This window comes from Neolamprologus brichardi, chromosome 11 (assembly GCF_056152115.1).
Source record: "Neolamprologus brichardi isolate AB-2024 chromosome 11, ASM5615211v1, whole genome shotgun sequence".
Classification (NCBI taxonomy): Eukaryota; Metazoa; Chordata; class Actinopteri; order Cichliformes; family Cichlidae; genus Neolamprologus; species Neolamprologus brichardi.
Genome location: NC_142114.1, coordinates 18,464,888 through 18,485,093, shown reverse-complemented (window position 1 = coordinate 18,485,093; position 20,206 = coordinate 18,464,888). Strand labels below are relative to the sequence as shown.

The window sequence follows — 20,206 nt, the reverse complement described above, 5'->3', positions numbered from 1 at the left end:
CGAGCCCTCTTTTTAAATGCCGTTGCACCTCCCTCAGCACTGATTGGCCTGGAAGACACACACACAGATGCTGATCAGACCCAAAGTCAGAAAAATGACCTTTGATTGGTTGTTAAACTCTACTCAAGATCAGTTTTTGAAACTTTTCTACCCCCTTAAACTGTTTACCGTTGGGTACTGTTTAGAGTAAACAAAATATCTAAGATTCATATACACAAAACACTGAAACGCATCGCTCTGGCAGTGTAATCATGTCGTCATTTAATCAGTAAAATAAAAATGTTTTTTTTGAGTCTCTGTTTTTACTTTTAATCTGTCCAGTGGCTATAATAACAAATAGAGAACAAATCTTAATGGGGTAAAATGTCTTAGCTCATTAAGTTTGAGATGCTGTTTATGTCATAAACTCTGTGAAGGGTCTCTCCGGACTCATTATCTATCCTTAGCACGTTCTAAGCGGCACATGAGCCGCTTACAGACTAATTTATTGTAATTTTCCACTGGTCTTATAATTGTACCAATTTAGATACATAATTAGTGTATCAGAATTCAAGCATGAACTGCTGAACCAATCTTTACAAAAACAGTTGACTGATGCAAATTAAAAATGCGACATTTCCTGGAGAGAAAGTCGGATAATGTGCAGAACGGGATGAGAAAAGCAAATAGTTTAGGGATTTTTTTTTCCTGGGAGAGCGCCATATATGAGATTAATTTATATATGACGGAATAACAGACTTCATGGACTTAAAACCTTGAAGTCTATCGACGACGGTGCAGTGCAGCGTCTCTTCTGTAAGGTCTCGCTCTCACACTTCCATGACCAGTCCTCTTCAGAACCTCTTCGCACTTTAAAATTGCCCTTAACGTTCATTTTTTCCCATCTTTGAAATGTTTAGATTTCTTCCAGAAAGCAAACAAATATTGCTGTCTGAACACGGCGAGCGAATCATCAATCAGCCAATAATCACGGCCTACGTTTTAAAGTTCAGAACAAGATGAATGGATGTTAAAGTAGAATAAAGTCAACAAACACTATTACTTTGTGAAATTTATAAGTCCACCCAGCCGCGCGTGTAAAGGTGCTAAAATCACAATCGCACAAACATATCCGCCAGAATAAATGTTCGCAATATGTCTTCTTCAGTTGTTGCTGAGTAGCTTAAATGTTACTCATTTTTCGATGTATATAATCTGTTTGTGCTTGTTACGGCGCTCCGCCGAAGCTACAGCATCGAGGAAAACATTCAAATCCAACATACATCAAAATAAAAATCACTGTGTCATATTATTAGGCGGTAACTAGCAATAAATTGAAATTTCCTTTCAATCTAAGATTCTATGAACTAATTTTAATAAAACAAACTGTACTGAAATGTAAAGATTTGTCGAGTAAAGAAAATCTTCCCTTTGTGCGTTTGACAAGAAAAGACCCGCCAAACGGTCAGCGCGGGAGAAAGTGATCAATAGTTTTTTATTGAATGTTTCCGTCTTACATAATTCCCGTTTCTTTATGTTTTACCAGCAAATTTGTATTAAACAGAAAAACTGATCGAACTTCATCAGAAAAATACTGAGTGCGAGTTTTAACTTCAAATGACCGCGTGGACTCATTTATGACGTTAGCGGTGTAGAAATATTTGTCTTTAATCTTTAATCATGAAAACATTTCCTACCATGAATTCATCGGTCTACTTCACTCATATCTTTTCATAGATTACAGGAATTGGAACAATGGTGTGTCAGGGATAATGGAAAGTTGTGTGGGGTCATGTATGATGATGGAAATGTTTCTGGTTTGTTTTATTTAAATTTTTTTACTTGGAATCGCTGCATTACAATGTTTTACAGTGAACGTAGCTAACAGACTCAGAGAACCAAATCTGCAAAAGTCGAGCACATACTCGTTACCCGATGACGATGAAATATAGCTAAAGCGTTTGAGTTGGGTAAACTTCAGCATCATAATGATTTAAAACCGTTACTAATTACATTAGAATAGAGCCATGTAAATTAGGTTTTGTTGTATAAAGTATAAAGGGGTCATTTTAGTTGCTAAAATATCTCGGACCCTTTGTTAACAGACAAACATGTGAATAAAAAGTTGACCAGACTGAGGTCTATGACGGCCAACATTAGTCTGTAAATGTAACTGTGCTAAATGTAATTATCAGCAAACTACTTTGTTCTTTTAAAAAAAGGCACGCAGCATCTATCCAGTTCATTTTACCAGAGTGTGATCAAATTCATGGTAGAGACAATATTCTTCTTTTCTTTGACATGAAGGCAATCAGTCGTCATCAGTCAATCTGCCATGCCACTAAAATTCATTTATACGTATAGCTTGCAGAGTTTGGGCAGTCCGGGAGAAATATAACAACACCTTTCCCTCAATCTCCCTTCTTGACCTGAACAGTGATATAAAGAGTCCCACAGATGACTCTTGTTGGGGATCAGTATCATAATTTTGAGCTTAAGATTTCAGATTCTGTGCACATTTCACTTTTCTCTCTGTACGGCACTCTGATTACTCATTGCTTTATTACTTAATTATAGTAACTGTCCACCTGTGAGGGAGCTGATCATCTGCTTGTTCTTATTTGCACTCATAAAATGCAGCCGAGTCACATCTGCGCTCGACTCAACAACATCTGTAGATTTCTGTGTTTTCTCACTGTTGTCAGCTTCTCAGAAGTTGTACACACGAGCTGTATGGGTGAGTACAGTATTGCCTTACAGCTACGGCAGCTGTGCTGATGTGCTAGATAAAACGTTAAACTGCAAACTAATTACAAAAATCGGAGCATCTTTGATGTCCTCAGAAAACATGAGAGATCCTGTGGCTGGAAGATTACATTAAATTGAATCAAAACTGCTTAAAATTTGGGCACCATACCAGTGAAGTACTACGCTTTGAAGGGCAGACCTGAGAGGCTCAGCAGCATGTTTGACACAGATGCACTGACTCTGTAAAGGGTTAACGTTTGGCTGTTTATTCTGCTGAAATAGAAGCTAATCGCTTATTTTTCATTCAAGAAATCAGATGATCTCTTCCATCACGGCTAATGAAGGCTACAGGGATCAGACTGGTGCTGCAGAAACATGCTGCTGAGGTGGTTTAGATACAGGAACCACAACAAGGACAAAACAAACATCTCACACACGTCTCATGTGTCTCTCTGAGGTTTCTCTGCCTGCCTCTGTACTGCCTTCATGAATTGCTCACACCTGCTTCTGTTCCTTCTGAGCTCGAAATGAAACAAGCTTTTGTTCACTCGTAAAGCAAAACCTTCACGTCTGCGCTGCCTCACCCAAACGTTTGCTTACAGGCCTAAATGAAATGAGCTTTTAAATGGAGCTCCTTTCAGATTACTCGGATATAAAAGCGGCTGCAAAGCCTGCGATCAGCGCGATGCCCCTTTCTTTCCTCGGTGGATGCATATTTGTTTATGAGCTGTGATTTTGATGGAAAACACCTTGAAAGTGAGGACTCCCTCATTAGTCACACACACCTAACGAGGGGGTGTGCACCACACTGTGTCATTACTGAAAAAGAAAAAGACAAAGTGTGGGCCACAAGCAAGAAAGACGAGTGATTCACTTTTTTCATATGCCTCTCATGCTTCCTCAGCCTCCAATCTCTCCTACAGAGGGTTTCCCTCGGCAATCGATCTCTATTTCCTGTCTCTGACTTGCGCTGGTTTTATTGTATTTGATAAAATTACAGGTTAGACTTATGGCGTGCGATTTAGCCAAAGACGGGAGGATGTGCTGAAGGTGCTGGGTGTGTGCTGGAAGTTTAAGAGTCTGTGGCTGTTTTTGTGTTTCATAAATAAACAAAATGTCAGTGGAAAAGAGGTTAAGAATCAGAAACAAGTGACATTCTCCCTCAGTGCCTGAAAACATTTAGTCTGTTTCATCACGAGGGGAACTTCATTCAAGCTTCTTTGAAACCTCAAACTTGTGAAACAGTCGCAAAGACAGAAAAGTTTACTGTCTCTCCCACTCATCGCTAAAACCTCCATCATCAGTATCTGTAAGTTATTTTTGGTTTGTGGGCCGCTGGATGATCGTTTTTATCAAAAGGAAAATGTAGATCTTGCCACAGTTCATGTAGATTTTCTAATTCATATGGACTGCACACGACTGCTACTATAAATCTGTGATTAAGATGATGAGGTTAATGATGACGTTTGTTTGCAGTGGAAACACTGCTGTATATTTCCACAGCGCCTACAGACGTGTATGCAGCATTTGCGCTGAGCGTAGCTGAAGTACGTTACTGCATTCCTGTAAGTAATCGAGATAATGTGATTATTTGCTTATTGTAATAAATGAATAAACAAAATGGAAACAAAAACCATTTGATGTCAGTTTTAGAGCATTTCTCAAAACAATGACACAGACAAAATTCAGTTTTCAGTCAGTAATGTTTTTCTGTACATCCTACAGTTTATATCCGGAAATTATGGAAATGTTTTGCAATTTTTTTTCCATCAACATGCATTTAAATAAGAACTAAATGTCTACTCCTGCATTTTAATTGCATAAACATTAGGCACAAAACTACTATTCCACTACACACATGTTGCCACTCATTGTACAGACAGCCACATTCAAAGTGTCAGGAAGAGTTCAGTGATGTCCCTTTGCTACATCTGCCCAATAGCTAAAAAACACACTAAGCTGCCATTAGATTAACTAATCAAATCATTTTAAAAATATGCCTCACATGTGCATTTGTGCAGTTTTTTTGTTCGCTGCAGGCTCGGCCCCGCGACGTTGATTTTGAGGAGCCTGCTTCCTAATGCCGCTTCAGAGGCAACAGAAGAGGCAGATTTTTTAATGGGCAAAAATCATCTTCAAAGTTAAAGGTAAACTAAAAGAAATAGAAATATAAAAAAAGTGTTTATATTGGCTTTGATAATGATGATCATGACCTGCGGACGAGTCAAAAGTTTGCAGATTGATTTCAAAAGTATCTGTGACAAATTTAATAAAACATCTAATGCGCAAATACACAAAATATAACACAGCCAATATGAAGCCAGTGTGCCTTTTGGAAGATGTGAATGTAAACATTAATTCAGAAGTGAGAAATTTAAAGATGCATTTGTCGTTAAGTTTTCCACTCGCTGGGCTGCTGCTGATTTTTCGCAAACAGTTATTTAGAAGCAAACTGCAAGCAAAACACACACATACTTGGTAAAAGACACAGTTTCCCGGTTCTGTAAGGTAAAAGAGGCTTAACTTACTCAGCTGATGTCGTTCTGTACAAAGTCTTGTTACAAAATGTGAAGAAATAAAGAGATAATTCACTGTGACCGAGTGGGTCATCTTTCATATTATTATCTACTAATTTCTACCTCACAAAACAATGTTTACTCAGTTCAGTGTAAATATCTTACGACTGTATAAGGAAAACGTCAAAGAGTCAATCACCTGAACATGAAACATAAACATTTCGCTCTAAGCACTTTCTATTTCTTTTCCATGTGGGTAGTCAAATCAAGTGACACTCTTTTTAGCATGAAATCTCCCCCTTCATGTCTGCTGCAGCTCATTAAATGTTAGAAAACACTGACAGAGAAACACAAAAAGGGAAAGACTTAGTGGTACCTGCGTTATTTGTCACATTAACTTTAGGACGTCTTTTACGAATGAAGACAATCTCTTACATTAGACCTGTATTAGACAGCCAGTACAGGTGTACAGTGAAAGAGTTTCTATTAATGTGAACCTACTGAAACAGGAAAACCAGAAAACACTTGTTACACAAACAGAGCTGAAGAGCATTTAAAAAGCCGGCCATAATTTAACCATAATGCTTCATTTCCTGATTCACTTCATGTTACCCTTTGCCTACTAACAACACTTTCACTTCTTTAGTTTTAAAAGCCAACAACACACAGCAAGACGAAGAGGAGCAGCTGAGACGCCACCTATGAGAGGACAACTTTAACAAACAAGAAAACAAATGATTTTAGCCTGCGACCGGTCACTGACCGATCACCCTCTGCAGGTTGCTTTAACAGCGATTCCAGTCATGAAAAGCTGCTCTGACACTAAAACCTGTGTGGAAGTGAAACACGAGGGGAGTTTACAGCAGGGAAATCACCCAGCACACGATCATTTCAAAAATAATCAGGAAATTCAGTTTTTAAAAAAGGAGTGCACCTGCAGTGGGGTTACAGCTGGCTGCTGTGTGCTGCCTCTCCCTGCTCTGAAAGCTCACACATCATCCTGCTTACTATTGCAACTGTTTTGTTTTGGGTGGGTTTTTTTGGTGTTTTTTGCAACAATCTGCTGCTGTTTGGCATTTAACAAATTTGTAATGATGGTGGCTACATTGCAACTTGTGTCAGGGTCATTACGTAGTCTTTTTTTTTTCTTTTTTACTGGTGTTTGCAAAAAAAACCCTCTCCGAATACTTCAATCTAACAAACTGGAGTTGAAATCAAGGACAGTTTACAGTTTTGCGCTGTAGTTTGTGCCAATTCCTTTGTACAAAAAAATATTAACAGGAAGCTACTGTAAACTGTAAAAAGTACGTTATATATAATTCCTTTTTCTTTGGTGTTCAGAGTATTAATTCAGAAATGTTATGGTGGTTATTTTAAGCTATTACGTGTTGAGGCTTTACCACCATCAACGAGACTCCTGTAGGGTTCGGTTGTGCTCACTTTCGGGGTAGATGCTCTGAAGTTAAATACCAAAGCATTCCCCTAACCATGTTGTGGAAGAAAAAGGGGAACTTCTACAGAGCTGATATTTTGTCATAGTATGACAAAACCAAGAAACTAAACTCGGGGTGCCCGAGCGAGGAGATGCTGCTACAGTCATGTGAAAAAGATAAAAACAGCCTCTTTGATCTCTGAAGTTTTAATGTAACACACATAATAAGAGAGATCTGGTTCTTAGCAGTACTTAACATTATTTAAATACAACCTCCAATGAACAGCAACATGTGACATGACATATTGTGTCATTATTCATTTAGCAAAAGTCAAAAGTTAAGAAGAAGTTTATGAATAATTAAACACATCCTTAAACAGTAAAGGGCCGTTTCTTATATAGCGCTTTTCTACTCAAGAACTCAAAGCGCTTATACATTTTGCCCCATTCACCCATTCACAGACAAGCGCTTGTTTCTACTTCTACAAGCTTGTTAACTTACTGGCATACAAATTGGAGCAGGGAGGGAATCAAAAGGGATTCAACTTCCAAAAAGTAGATGACCTGCTCTATCTCCTGAGCTACAGCCAACATAGAAAAACTGGTATGGCTCGGATCTGGCTCATACAATGTGCTTACACATGGCTCACATACCGCAAAAAATGACGGCCCTTTAGTGGTCCAGATCTGGTTTTCCAGAGGTGGCCCACACATGGGCCAGCACAAGGCCAGTTGTAGACACACAGCTGGTCCTGTGCTGCCCCAGAACAGTTTCAGCTCTGGCCCCAGATGTCAGCCTAATGTGTACCTTAATCAAGCCGTGTAATAACAACATGTGCCGGAACATAATAGTGCAAAAGTAACATGAGGAAACTCTGTTCAGACAGTGACTGGACTGATTCTTATATAGCGCTCCTCTACTCTCCCAGATTACTCAAAGTGCTCTGTACAACATGACACATTCACCCAATCACACACTTTCTCTTAACTGAGTGCTTCCTAACTACATTCATGCACATTCACACTCTTGATATGCAGACTGGAGGAAACAGGGATCGAACCACTAACCTTCTGCTCTACCTCCTGAGCTACAGCCACCCTGTGATAAACATGAGTAAACCGTCACTAGATTTTGGATAAAGTGTACACTCACAAACCTGTCAAACGTGCATTTGAAACATTGGCTACCATAGCAGTATAGTATTGCAACATGGCATTTGGGTCTTCTAACTAAAATAGGAAAATAGGAACATAAATTATGTCATCATTGGCAGACCTGGCCCACATCTGGTTGACATACACCCTGCCATGACACCAGTCAGTCAGAAGTGCCAGCTTGATGCCGGATCCGGGCCAGACCTCTTTTCTATGAGCCTGGGCAACATAACCCAAAACATAATCGAGCCAGATGTGGCATGCCATCACATAGTCAGTGCCATCTACGCCAGGCCTGGCCCATATATGGATGACATACCGCTTACCATGCCAAAAGTCAGCCAGCAGTGCCGGCTTGATACCAGATCCGGGCCAGACCTGCTTGCTATGTGGGAGCCACCACTTAATTCCTTCGTCATAGGAATTAAGAGGTAAGGATCAGCCTGGTGCTGATAATCAAATGCACTTCATTAATTAATCATGTTAACTGTTTTAACAGTTTACAGGTCTGGAGCATTCAGGTTTGTGTTAACAACAAGAAAGAAATCAATGGTGACCTCAGAGAAGTCATTTTTACTGCCGATCAGTCTGGTAATCTAACTAAGTGCTATATGTAAATGCTATAAATGCTCTAAGGCCATTTCCTAACATTGTGAAGTTTATTATTCTACACCGAGAAAGATTGTTCATCAGTGGAAAACATTTAAGACAGCTGCTAATCTTCAGTGGACGTCCCAGCAAATTCACACCAAGGTCAGACTGAGCAATGCTCAGAGAAAGTGCCGAAAACCCAAGAGCTACATCTCAAACTCTACAGGCCTCAGTTTATTAGATGTAAAAGTTCATAACAATACAATCAGAAAAAGACTGAACAAGTACATCCTGTTCGGAAGAGTTGCCAGAAGAAACACTGTCTAAAAAGAACATGGCAGCATGGCTTTGCATCTGAACAAACCACACGACTTCTTTTAGACAGATCGAGCTAAAATGGAGAAGTTTGGCCATAACGCTCAGAAAAATGAAACACAGCTTATCAGCACAAACACCTCAACTGTCAAGCACAGTCAGGAGTAATGATTTAGGTTTGTTCTGCTGTCACTGTCCTGAGTTGACAGTTAACTTTATACGAAACACTTTTAGAAATGTGAAGCAATCTGTCTGATGGCTAAGTCATGCAACAGAACAACGATCGCAAGCGCAGCAGCAAATCAAAAGTCAAAAATCGAGATGTTGCAATGGCCCAGGTAAAATCCAGCCCTCAACCGGACTGAAATGATGTGTTGGGACCTGAAGAGAGTTGTGCACAAATGAATGCCTACAAACCTCAATGAACTGAAGTAAAAATGCAAAGAAAAGTGGGCCAACATGATGTGAGACACTGATAAAGTCATACAGAAAATGATTATTGTTAAAGGTTGTTCTGCAAGCTCCTGAATCTTCTATTTCACACAGTTTCTGCTTTTTCGTCTAGTTTTTGTTAACTAAACAATGAAAGAGTTTAATCACATGTTGTTGTTTTCTTAATCTTTAAGGCTAGTACCTTATAGCATCACATATTTGTGTTTACTGCAGAGAAGTTTTGGAAGTAGACTGTTACTCTGATACTAACAGACGCAACACTACCTTACAACAACCTCACAGGTATGCGCCCATACAGCTGCTGTTATGGTATGCACATTTCTTTAACTCTACTGGCCTGATTGGAGGACAGGATGTGGTTGCTGTGTTGCCTGCAGATTCCTGCTGAGGATCAGATGATATTTTATTATGTCCTGATACATAAAAGTTCGGAATGTGAAAACGGTCCACTTTCTTTTTTCACATAAGCGTAATTTCACAGTAATATGCTGTTTATGGAGGTTACACAAACAATAAATACATGTATCGCAACAATGTTCTTTAACAGTGACATTTCTAACCTGCTGATATCAAGAAGTAAAAAAAAATTGATTTGCTGACCTGAATTTGGCTCCTGATGGTTTGTAGCGATGGAATGACAAGACAAAGGGAAATAGCAGAAGGAGGGACACACCCTAGTTCAGAAATTGCAGTTTCACTTTGAATGACTGCATGTTTGTGTCTATGAGTGTGCACATTTGGGTAATACAGTGAAAAAGAGAACTGACTAATGCAGTCCCATGAAAAGGGAATCCTAATGTCTCATATCAGAACACCTCCAGTGTAGACAGGTTATATTTTCATAACAGGGTAAGGGAAACACATCTCAGTAATCGCCTACAGAGAACAACAAAATACATACAGTGTGTGCCTCTAGGAGACTTTTTGCTCACTGCTAAAGTCCAAGAAGAAGAAAGAAGAAAAACAAGTACATTTAATGACTCTTCAGGATGATATGCAACAAAAAGAGGAACTCAGCGGCACTTTTTAGTCTGTAATAAACAATAAATGGCTTTGAACTGCTCTGAACAGCTTTATGGGTGTTCCTGGATAAGCAGAGATAAACAATTCAGTCCTTTGAATTGTAGGAAAAGCATCTGGAGCACAAAGCTGAAACAACCAAGAACCCGGGGACATGGGATCAACATTCACAGGCCAAATCAACCAACCAACCTCGATCCTACTGAGCAAACTGAAAAAAGACTACCCTCGAAACGAGAAAGGCAAGAAGACAGTTCAGCAAGTAAGAAGTGCCTGCTGACACCTGTGAGGTGCAGCATTCAGCTGTACGTTAACATTTTGGTGTAAAAAAACAAAACAAACAGTCAACACTGTAAGCTCAAGGTAGCGCTTCTGTTTCAGAGTTCGTGTGCTGCAGCGCTGTGCTGGTTGGCCACTGATGGACTTTATCCAACATGTATGTTACCAAATTTAATTTGTGTCACAAAACATTTAGTTTTAGAGCAAACTGGAACATAAAATGTGCAAACGCAGCAGAAGTAACATCATACAGATATGTGAAAACCAGCAAGTGTCTTAGTTAGAAGTTGGGTCGCAACGTGGCGCCTGAACAGCTTGGGTGCACTTTTCTACACTGTTTGCGTTAAATCTTTGAGACTCTGCTGGGGGGGATGCTCGCCACTCTTTTCCAAGATATTCTCTCATTTGATGGGGAGAGCAGTTCAGTACATCAGCCTAAAATCATTCATACCGGGATAAAATCGCGTGTCTCGGGAGGCCGTATCACATCGTTTTATATTCAAACCGTTCAGTGACCCCTCGCGCCCTCTGGACGGGGGCATTTCCATCCTGGAACAGACCACTCCCTTCAGGATAGAAGTGCATGAAAGGATAAAGTGCAAATCAACTTTTTGGTTGCTTGATTTCTAGTGACGCTTTGCTCTCGAGGGACAAGCCCCTCAAAGTGACAAGGGGCCACTGCATCGCATTGCTTCGCTGGCAGGGTCGGGGGTTTTCAGGATTTTCCTTTAATTTGTTACCACTTTGTAATATCATTTTTAAAATTGTGAGTTATATGACTCCTTTTATGCTAGATAAAACATGGAGAAGCTGAAAGGAGGCGATCTATTAAAGCGCTCGCGCAGAAGGAGCCAGGTAAATTTATTTTTTAGTATTTTACGCCAGATCTTTGTGCATCTGTAGCCACTTTGCCATGTTTGCTAGATCTAATTTTAATGGTGCTTATCATGAGTAAAATTTAAAATACTATGAGCCATGGATTATTGAAATCTAGACTGTTATCCTGATATAATGCTCAGAGATAAGAAAAGAAGCACTATCTAATCTCAAGTGAGATATCTCTAACACTAAATTATTGCCCATTTTTGTAATATTTATCAAAAAATTTGAGCCAGTTTAATCCTACACTTATTTTATTTTATATTCGAGTGAGAGTACAGCGCTTGGTAAATTTAATTATTTGTTCATTTATTTTATATTGGCAGTTTTCATAGGAAGCATTTTCAGTTTCAGGGTCCTCCTAAAACAAAACCAGCAGGACCCCGAGGCCACGCAAGCTCACTGCCTTCACGACTCTTTGGGACCATTCAATAAAACAAGGCCGTCATTGATGTAACCATCGTACGCGTCACCTGTCTTTAACGAGAGGTCAAAACTTTTATTTTCTGAAGGTAACCTAGTTTGGATACCTGTGTAAAGCCTCTGAGTTTAGAGTTTAAAGCAAATATGAGATTTTACCACTTAGTGTGATCTAAAGTTTAATTTCCTCAGTATAACTGCTGAACTATGCTCAGTGTTACAGTTTACAAGGAGATTTGCATTAAACAAGCAAATTTTTTATTATATTACAATCATATGTTGACCACCAGATGTAGCATTTGAACTAACCCTGCTATAAGTTAATTTTTTGGCATCGTCTGACGTATTTCTGAAGATAGTACGCACGCTGGAAGCTTCTCAGAGTTACTTGTTTGTTAAAGAAAACTCAGCAGATGAGGTGCGATCCACACTCAGCTGTAAATGGCCTTTACGAGGGAACGCTACAGGTCTTATTCACCTGAACTAAATAAAAGCGTTACGTTACTGTCGACACTATCAGTGCCAAAAATATAAAAATAAGATAAGCTGTGAGATTTTTTTCGACTTTTTAAGGCTGTTTTAAGGCAGAAGTTTTAACTTGTGAAAACATTTTTAATGTTATATACTTAAAAAGAGAAATAGTTTGCTACAGTGTATTTTAGTAATTTATAAATGCCGTAAAAGAAACACTTTACCAAATGTGTTAAAAATATTTGAAGGTATTTGAAGCTTTTTGAATAACGTTGCTATTTACTTACAAAATTAAGTGTTCTGCATGGCACAAGGCCCTCGGCAAAGCTAGCACTATCATATTTTAGAGGAACAACACACACACTAAACTTAACGTTCAAGCAAACCTGCCTGATTTTAAACTGTTAAGAGTACTGTAACTTTCTTTACATTTTTTCAAAAAAATTAAAATTAGTTTATGTCCTGATTGCGTAAGATCGGGACAAATTTAGCATCTTATTGCAAAATCAACAACGTGTTGCTGGCGCTGCTGTTATTGCATAAATTTTGATCTTTACGTTTAAAGAGACTGCAGAGCAGAAAATTCTATTTTAGGCATTTCTGATGTGACATTTTGAAATCCTCCTCAGGGCTGTCATTAGGTTTAAGCACATCAGAGAGACTAATGAAGGCTGAAAGACGTCCCATAGAGGGTAAAATCTACAGATCAGGTCCGGCTCATTTGAGAATTGCTTAAGTCTGATGATAAAACAACCATAAATCTTTCAGTGTTGACGAATTTAATTCAATTCATGTGTTGACAGTCAGACACACTGAACGCTGGCTACGAACTGTGGCTCGTCACTTTCTTCTAATGATATATAAATATATATGAAAATAATTGTGCTAGTTTTTCAGGCAACAAACACAAACACGAGCAGATCAAATTCAAGACAAATCAGTCAAAAAACTTTTAAAAGCGGCCTCTGTTGGGACCACATTTGAATCTTGACCCTACGTGCCCCTTTGCGTCTATAAGAGTGGATCTTTCGCAGCGTCTCTGACATTTGTCAGCATGTAGTTATGATTCGAGCCCCTGACATGTTGTTATCCTGATTAAAATATCATCTCCCTTGAAGAAAAGCTTTTAAAACCTGCTACTATCACGTAAAACACTAAAGTATACGTACAAAGTATTACAGAGTACTTACATGGGATCTTCTCAGTACAGCTATGAGTTCAGCTTTGACACTTGGTAGGCTGTGTGCACTGCAGGTGCCTCTTTCAAACACACACACACACACACACAGGAAGTCAGCGTTCACTATGATCTCATCCCCTCTGTTATGCACTTAATACATTTTACAGAATAGATTACAAATTAAGGCACAAGCCTGGAGGACACTTTTAGAAGTTTGATAAGCTCAACTTAGTGCACAAAACAGGGGCTTTTCTTAACTCATATAAAAGATTGAAAATACTTCACTTGTGCATATTTATGAGCATGTATGTATGTATGCCACGGGTGGTCGTGTTATTGAGGTAAACAGGTGTTTACTGTTTATTCCATATCATGAAGTGCTGCTCTGGTGTCAACAGCTGCATGGTATTGCACCAGTTTTAGGGAATTCGTGAGCTTTGAAACCAGTGTAGGCATGGTCTAAAGCAGAGAAGAGCAAAAGAACAAGGGTATAAAAGTTTTAAACTATAGTATTTTAATTATTTTGTTACTTGTTACCACTAAAGCACAATGAGGATTTACATGCGCAGTCTGACGGTGTTATGTGACCCTGTGATTGTGACATGCAGATAGAAATAAATGAGCAAATGTTGTCGTCAAGTAAAGTTTATTGAATGGAGAAAAAAAACATTTGATTATAAAGCAATACAAGAAGAAAAGAAATATCTTACACATGAGCAGAAAAACACAAGAAAGACATTCTCTTTAATCAGCTCGATAAATGCGTTACATTTAAAATGACGTATAAATGTTGACCCGAATGCAGCCAAAGAGGCAAAACGAGTGCAGATCTTTAGTTACAATTGTGCTTCATAGGCAGACAGGCCAAAAAAAAACAGAAAAGCCAACACACAAAAAAATCTAAATAAAAAAGAAGCAACAACGCTTGGAGGAAGATTGACAATCTGACAAAGAAAACAGCCGAGGATGTCACGGCTCACTGACTGGAGACATGCAGGTGAGCGTGGGGAGTCAGGTGACAGGAATTGGGAGGAGAGTCCAAGGACATCCGGTGGGTGGATGGAGAGGGGTGGAGGAGGGGTGAAATGTTTAAGACAAACAATGTTCAGATGGGAATTATAGTTGCAGAAAGAACACCTACACAAAAAGTTCCTACATCAGTTCATTTCATTTTTATTTGCATTAAAAGCCTAATTTACATTCACACCGTGTCCGCACTGGGGTTCTCCATCACTCACTCCTTATCTCCATCTATTCCTCCTTGCCCCTCCTCTCTTTCACTCTTTATTCTCCTGCATCTCCCCTCCTTTCAATCTGCCTTTCATGTCACTCCATTAGGCGGGGTGCAGAGGGAGGGCTGATGGCTTCTCTCTCCGGCGTCCTTGCTTCGGTTTTGCTGCAGCTGTTGGGCTGTGATAAAGAGAGCAAAGAGGAGAAGTTTTCACACTAATTACAACATAATAATGGAGCACTCGGTAAAAGCCACTGTGAAAATGAAGGTCAAACAGTCATTCGTATAAAATGAAAAGAGTCTATTAGAAAGCATCTGTAAAGTGAAGAGAGATCGCTGGAGTGGGGGTAAAAGGGGATTTTTTTTAATGAGATTGAAGTAAAATGAGAACATTTACTGGTCACACTGGCAGTATTTCTTATGCCTGGGTCGTTGTTGGCCCTTCATCTTCAGAAATCTCTTCTAAAAAAACAAGAGAAGAAAAAAAAAATGCATTTTTTTGTTTGCTACAGAGAGCCATTCTTCTTTGTTTCATCTTCAGTCATCACAGCACCACATAAAGATGCGATGAATGGATCTCCTCACTTACCTTCCTTCTTTTGACTCTCACACACAAGACAATGACGCAAACCATCAGGAGAATCGCAACCAGGCAGCCAACACCAATGGCAACCCACACCCACCAGGCGAGCCCCAACAGCCCCGGTGAAGCATCATCGTTACCGCCTGAAAGCCAAACAGATTATTGAAGCATTAAAAGTGTCAGATACACATTCAGTGAAGGATCTCTATGAGCAGAAGTCGTGATAAACTGTACGCACATGTGTCGCAGGTTTTCTCACTTTTGCCGTCTGGTTTGGTTGGTGGCTTTGTTGTAGTTGGAGGCTCTGAAGAACAAAAACACACATCTTTATGTTTCTTTGACCACACATGCACACAAAGGTCTTAATTCCCAGTGCCTGTGTATTACCTTCGACTGTGATGGTCAGACTCTGACTTAACTTATTGCTGCCACAGGTGATGATACACTCCCAGGCCCCCTTATGTGAGCTTGTCACAGGTTTCAGTTGAACTGTTGATGGATTTGTGGGAGAATCTGTATTTGGACTCTGCCACTTCACTTCACAACCTTGGGGCTGACCTTTCACCTCACACTGAAGCGTTGCCTCATCGTTCAGCTTGAGAACAGCAGAAGGCTGAACGGAGACTGAAACTGAGAAGGAGAACAGACGGACAACAGATGGACAACAACAGATACAGTGAGAATCACAAAGAGAAAGGGAGACCATGCTGAACAAAGTGCTTCATCCGAACTTGCTACACACATGACAAAGCTTTATAACATGAGAGGAAAAGAATGAGAGCATATTACACTAAGTATTAAAGGAAAAGTGGATACGCTTTCACACATTGGAACATTTTTGGTGATATGAAAATATCATAGATAACCATTTAACTGTAGAGGGATTGTAATAAGTAGTGACCCAGCTGGTGACAGAAAAGATCCGGCCTGGACTGTTTATTATGTCACAAGCTGATGTTTGTGTCTTTTTCCTTTACTACAAATTAGTGTAGTCAAATTGTATTTTTTTGTCACTAACTGTCGTAATTTGCTTACACAGGCATCACTGTCATATAGAAACACAAAAAAAGCAATCTAGCTAAAGTGAATTTTAAGTAAATTATGTTTACAGGGTTAATAAGATAACTAGATTGTAATAGTTATGGATGTAATTCTAGAGCCCTGAGTATGTGTGTAGCCGTTCCAATGCTTCCCACTCATCTGACGGACTGGGCCACACTTAAACTGTGGTGGTCCTGCCCACCCCGTGGCTCATCTCCTGTTCAGGAAGTTTCAGTGGTGTCCCACGTTGGGATTAGAGACATCAAACAAAGGAAAGCTGCCTGTACAACAGAGTTTTTTAAAGAGGTTGTTCCCCGTACACGTCTGAAAGAGGACAGGGCCTTTCAGTCTGTGGAACAGTTTATCACCACAACTACGTTTGGCTGACTCTATGGTATCCTTTAAAAAGCATTTAAAACGTATCTTTTTAAACAAGCCTTCTGTTGATCAACGCTTTTTAAATTTTACATTTTTATTTACTATTAAACTTTAATATTGTGTATATTGAAAATTCTGTGACTTAACTTTCTGTTTATTTTAATCTTTGTGTACAGCGCCTTGTGACGGCATGTCTATGAAAAGCGCTTAATTAATAAACTTTACTTACTTATTTAAAGATGTTGAAGGCTGACTGGGAGAGGATTAAGTTGAATTAAGGGAAATGTAGTACTCTGAGCTTAATTTTTCAATAGTATAATCTGGATTTTGGTCTCTGCTGCTTTAAATTGTCTAATGTGGGTGCAAAACATAGTGTGTAAGAAATACATTGTATATTTTTGTTGTATATCCTTTTACCGGTTATAGTAACAAAACCATCAGTCACATTAAACAAATTTCCCCTCATTTCACAGCAGTGTCATTTTTATTAACCTGATTATCAGTGTAACATGAAAGGATCCAGCAAACAAAACCATAATTGTGCTAAAATGTTAAACCCCTCACTGTTCCAATAAATATGAACATTTATTTGTAATTGTATATTTTCCAGGGTCTGCTGTTTACCTGAAAACACAGAAAGTGAATGTTCATGATGTGTCCCATCTGCCGAACATGTGAACCGTCCAGCATCTGTTTCTGTCACACTGGAGATTTCCAGATTCGTCTGTCTCACGACTGACCTCTGCACAAGTTCAACAGTGCCTAACACAGAAAATAAAAATGTTCTAATATAATGTAATCATCAAATACTTTACTGTTAAGTGTTCTGAGATAATGAAGTACCTTTGCGAGTGATGCCTGTCTGATAAACAGTTAAAAGACGGTCATTTCCATGATGCCACTGCAGAGAGTTTCTGTAGCTGCTGACCCCACACTTCAATGTGACTTTCCCCCCGACTTTTGCAATGAAATCTTCACCTGCTGCAGAGAGTGCACCCAGCACTGAAAAGAAGACAATCACAGTAAATATATACGCATCTTGTATTAATGTGTATTTAAAGGAGGATATAAGAAACGTCTCTACATGGAGACAAAACCAGTCATATTCTCTTTATGTCGTCGTAAACTTGTGCAGTGACATTAAATAACCTGAGATGATTAAAACACCACTTCAACCATATTTATAGAAGATTTTTCAGTTTGATTAAACATGAGGTCACACAGCATCTACAACATGTGTGTGCAGTATTTTAAAGGATTATTCACAATATTGTCTTCAAGTATATTCACTCACCAAACACAAACAACACAATCACCTTCATTCTGAAAGTCGACCTGAGGGTTTAAAATAAAACACAAATGAACATTACTGTTAACACGAAATCATAACAAGAAAACTAATTAAAAGTGAACACTTTCATTTTATACACAGCCACAGAGAGATTCTTCTTCACATGAACACTTTACAGAGAAACCACCAAGCCCTCGCTCTGTTTCCGTCCTCTCTCTGTGTCGTATGTTAAAAATGATAAAACTCAGTGTTGGACTTAAAAAGTGAAAAAGAGTGTCACTGAGAAAGTCAAACATTTCCTGTGGCTTTTTAATTTAATCTCACCAACAACTCATGTGAAGGTGTTTCCTGTAAATCTGCTGTAACTTTATCTGCCCATAAGAAATGAGAAGTTTTAAGAAGAAAAATATAAATTTGTCTCCACTGAACTGACGTATATATATTAACGTAAATATTAATTCTCCTAAAAAACAGCTCAACTGAGATCATTATATGTTGAATTAACTAGCATCAAAATGAATTTTAACACTTATTAAGAATTTGCTGCCTCCACATAAGGTGCTTCGATGACGCCAAAAATAAAAAGTTAAAGCTCAGTTTCAAACTTAACTCTGTGAGGCTCATTTGAAAAATTAAATCTCAGTGACTGAACCACAGAACTAAAGTCACAGGTTAACGAATCTTTAAGCCTATTAAATTAACATGATCGTACACATCAAAGGCTTAGAAACAAACTTCAGCGCATTTTTTCTTCGGTTTTGTTTAAAAGCTTTTAACTTCAACTCCGTACATAAAACAATTTCTGAAACACTTGAAACATTTAATCTGTATTTGCTCTTAAACTGGTGCCTCTGCAGTAACTTTGAACTCCATTACGGAGCAAACAGAAAGTTTCCAGGATAGTCGAGTTAACTCCTTTGAATTTATTCTGAAACATAAAACCCAACTTTAAAATGTGAGTTGAGATCTTACCTTAATTTTGAGCAGATTTTGAGTCTTTTAGTTCAGTTATTGAAGGCAAAATTCTCTCTTCATCCTCTCCGTGCTTCACTTCACTGAAAATAAGAGCTCAAGGATGCAAAAGTGTTGAAGGCGGAAGACATCTGAAGACAGAGCTGCACTCTGGAAAGTTGTAGGCCACTGCAAACCCCAGATCTTTGTGGGTTTGCTACTGATGTCTGTGCTTTCCTGCAATCTAGGCCTGGCATTTTCTACTCAGTGCAGTTCTTACAAAAAGCTGAAGAAAGTTCTGCACAGTGACTTAAAAAAGGCTCAGCTGCACACACTCAGTCAGATTATACTCATGGACCCACAATGATTCCTGTAACAGAGAAGTGAAAATAACTTGAAATAAACAGAGAAGTCATAATAGGAAGAATAGAAAGAACACAGAGTTTTAAAAAAGACCAATATTTATTCATCACAGCAGAAGTAACAAAGCATTTGTTTTCAAAATAAAAGAAATGGAAGGTAAATGAGCTGATTTGCTGTTTTTTTTTTCTTTTTTGACAGACATTAGTTTTTCATTAAATTACATTTTCTCTCACTGTGGATGTTAAAGTCTTTCTTTGTCTTATTTCCTCACACTAACAGGCAGAGGAGGAGGTGGCGTCAGACTGAAGTGATGACACCAAACTTCAATCGTCCAATAAAAGTAGAGAAGACCGGAAGCAGCCGTGGGTCTTGTTGGTTTTCTGAAATAATTTGTGAGTTAAACTTGAACAGATGTCTGACAGATCTCAGGTGGTTCTCAGTTTTACTCAGCAAGGCCCAGGAAACAAACTGAACCTGCTCTCTGAACAGACCTGAGGTTTGTAATCAGAGGATTTAAAGACAAATATCACCTCATTCAGCCTGCAGTAGAGGGAGAGCTATCATAGGTCTCTGTGGTGCACACCTTCACCTGATTGTTGAAGATCACCCATCTGTGAGACACAAAGATAAAACACACAAAGGCCTGTTTAACAGCACCTGCTGCCTCCAAATGTACAGCTCAGGTACAGATGTCATAATAAAAGTTAAAGCAGGACTCATCAGTAGAAACTGGTCCGTTTTCAGTTATTCAGACATGACACAAACATTTTTCCTCCAGGTATGTTGGTGATAGATGGATATAAATCCTTCAAACCTTCACTTCTTTGACAGATTAACACGTCAGACTGTGCACATCAGCAGCTGTGAAATGAGTTTTGTCAGAGCAGATGTGGAGTATGGTGCCCCCTGCTGAAGAAGCTCAAAAGTTAC

General features: G+C 38.9%; 1 protein-coding gene across 1 annotated transcript; it reads right to left on the bottom strand.

The window, feature by feature from the left end:
- Window positions 1–14,075: 14,075 nt before the first annotated feature.
- LOC148100535 (uncharacterized) lies at window positions 14,076–19,256 on the bottom strand. The gene is made up of 9 exons (XM_087848266.1): window positions 18,935–19,256; window positions 17,966–18,006; window positions 17,515–17,673; window positions 17,296–17,433; window positions 15,640–15,882; window positions 15,491–15,556; window positions 15,259–15,395; window positions 15,067–15,131; window positions 14,076–14,848 (listed from the first exon to the last, which is right to left on the bottom strand). The coding sequence occupies exons 2-9, from the start codon at window positions 17,991–17,993 to the stop codon at window positions 14,773–14,775; spliced, it is 912 nt and encodes a 303-aa protein (XP_087704392.1). The 5' UTR covers window positions 17,994–18,006; window positions 18,935–19,256; the 3' UTR covers window positions 14,076–14,772.
- Window positions 19,257–20,206: the final 950 nt, after the last annotated feature.

Excerpts from the sequence above, each read along its gene's own strand:
- LOC148100535 (XM_087848266.1), bottom strand. The coding sequence starts at position 17,993 with ATGAAGGTGATTGTGTTGTTTGTGTTTG. Across the intron at positions 15,883-17,295 it reads TTCACTTTCTGTGTTTTCAG|TTTCAGTCTCCGTTCAGCCT; the intron begins GTAAACAGCAGA and ends TCTCCTTCTCAG. Across the intron at positions 14,849-15,066 it reads AAATACTGCCAGTGTGACCA|CCCAACAGCTGCAGCAAAAC; the intron begins GTAAATGTTCTC and ends TCTTTATCACAG.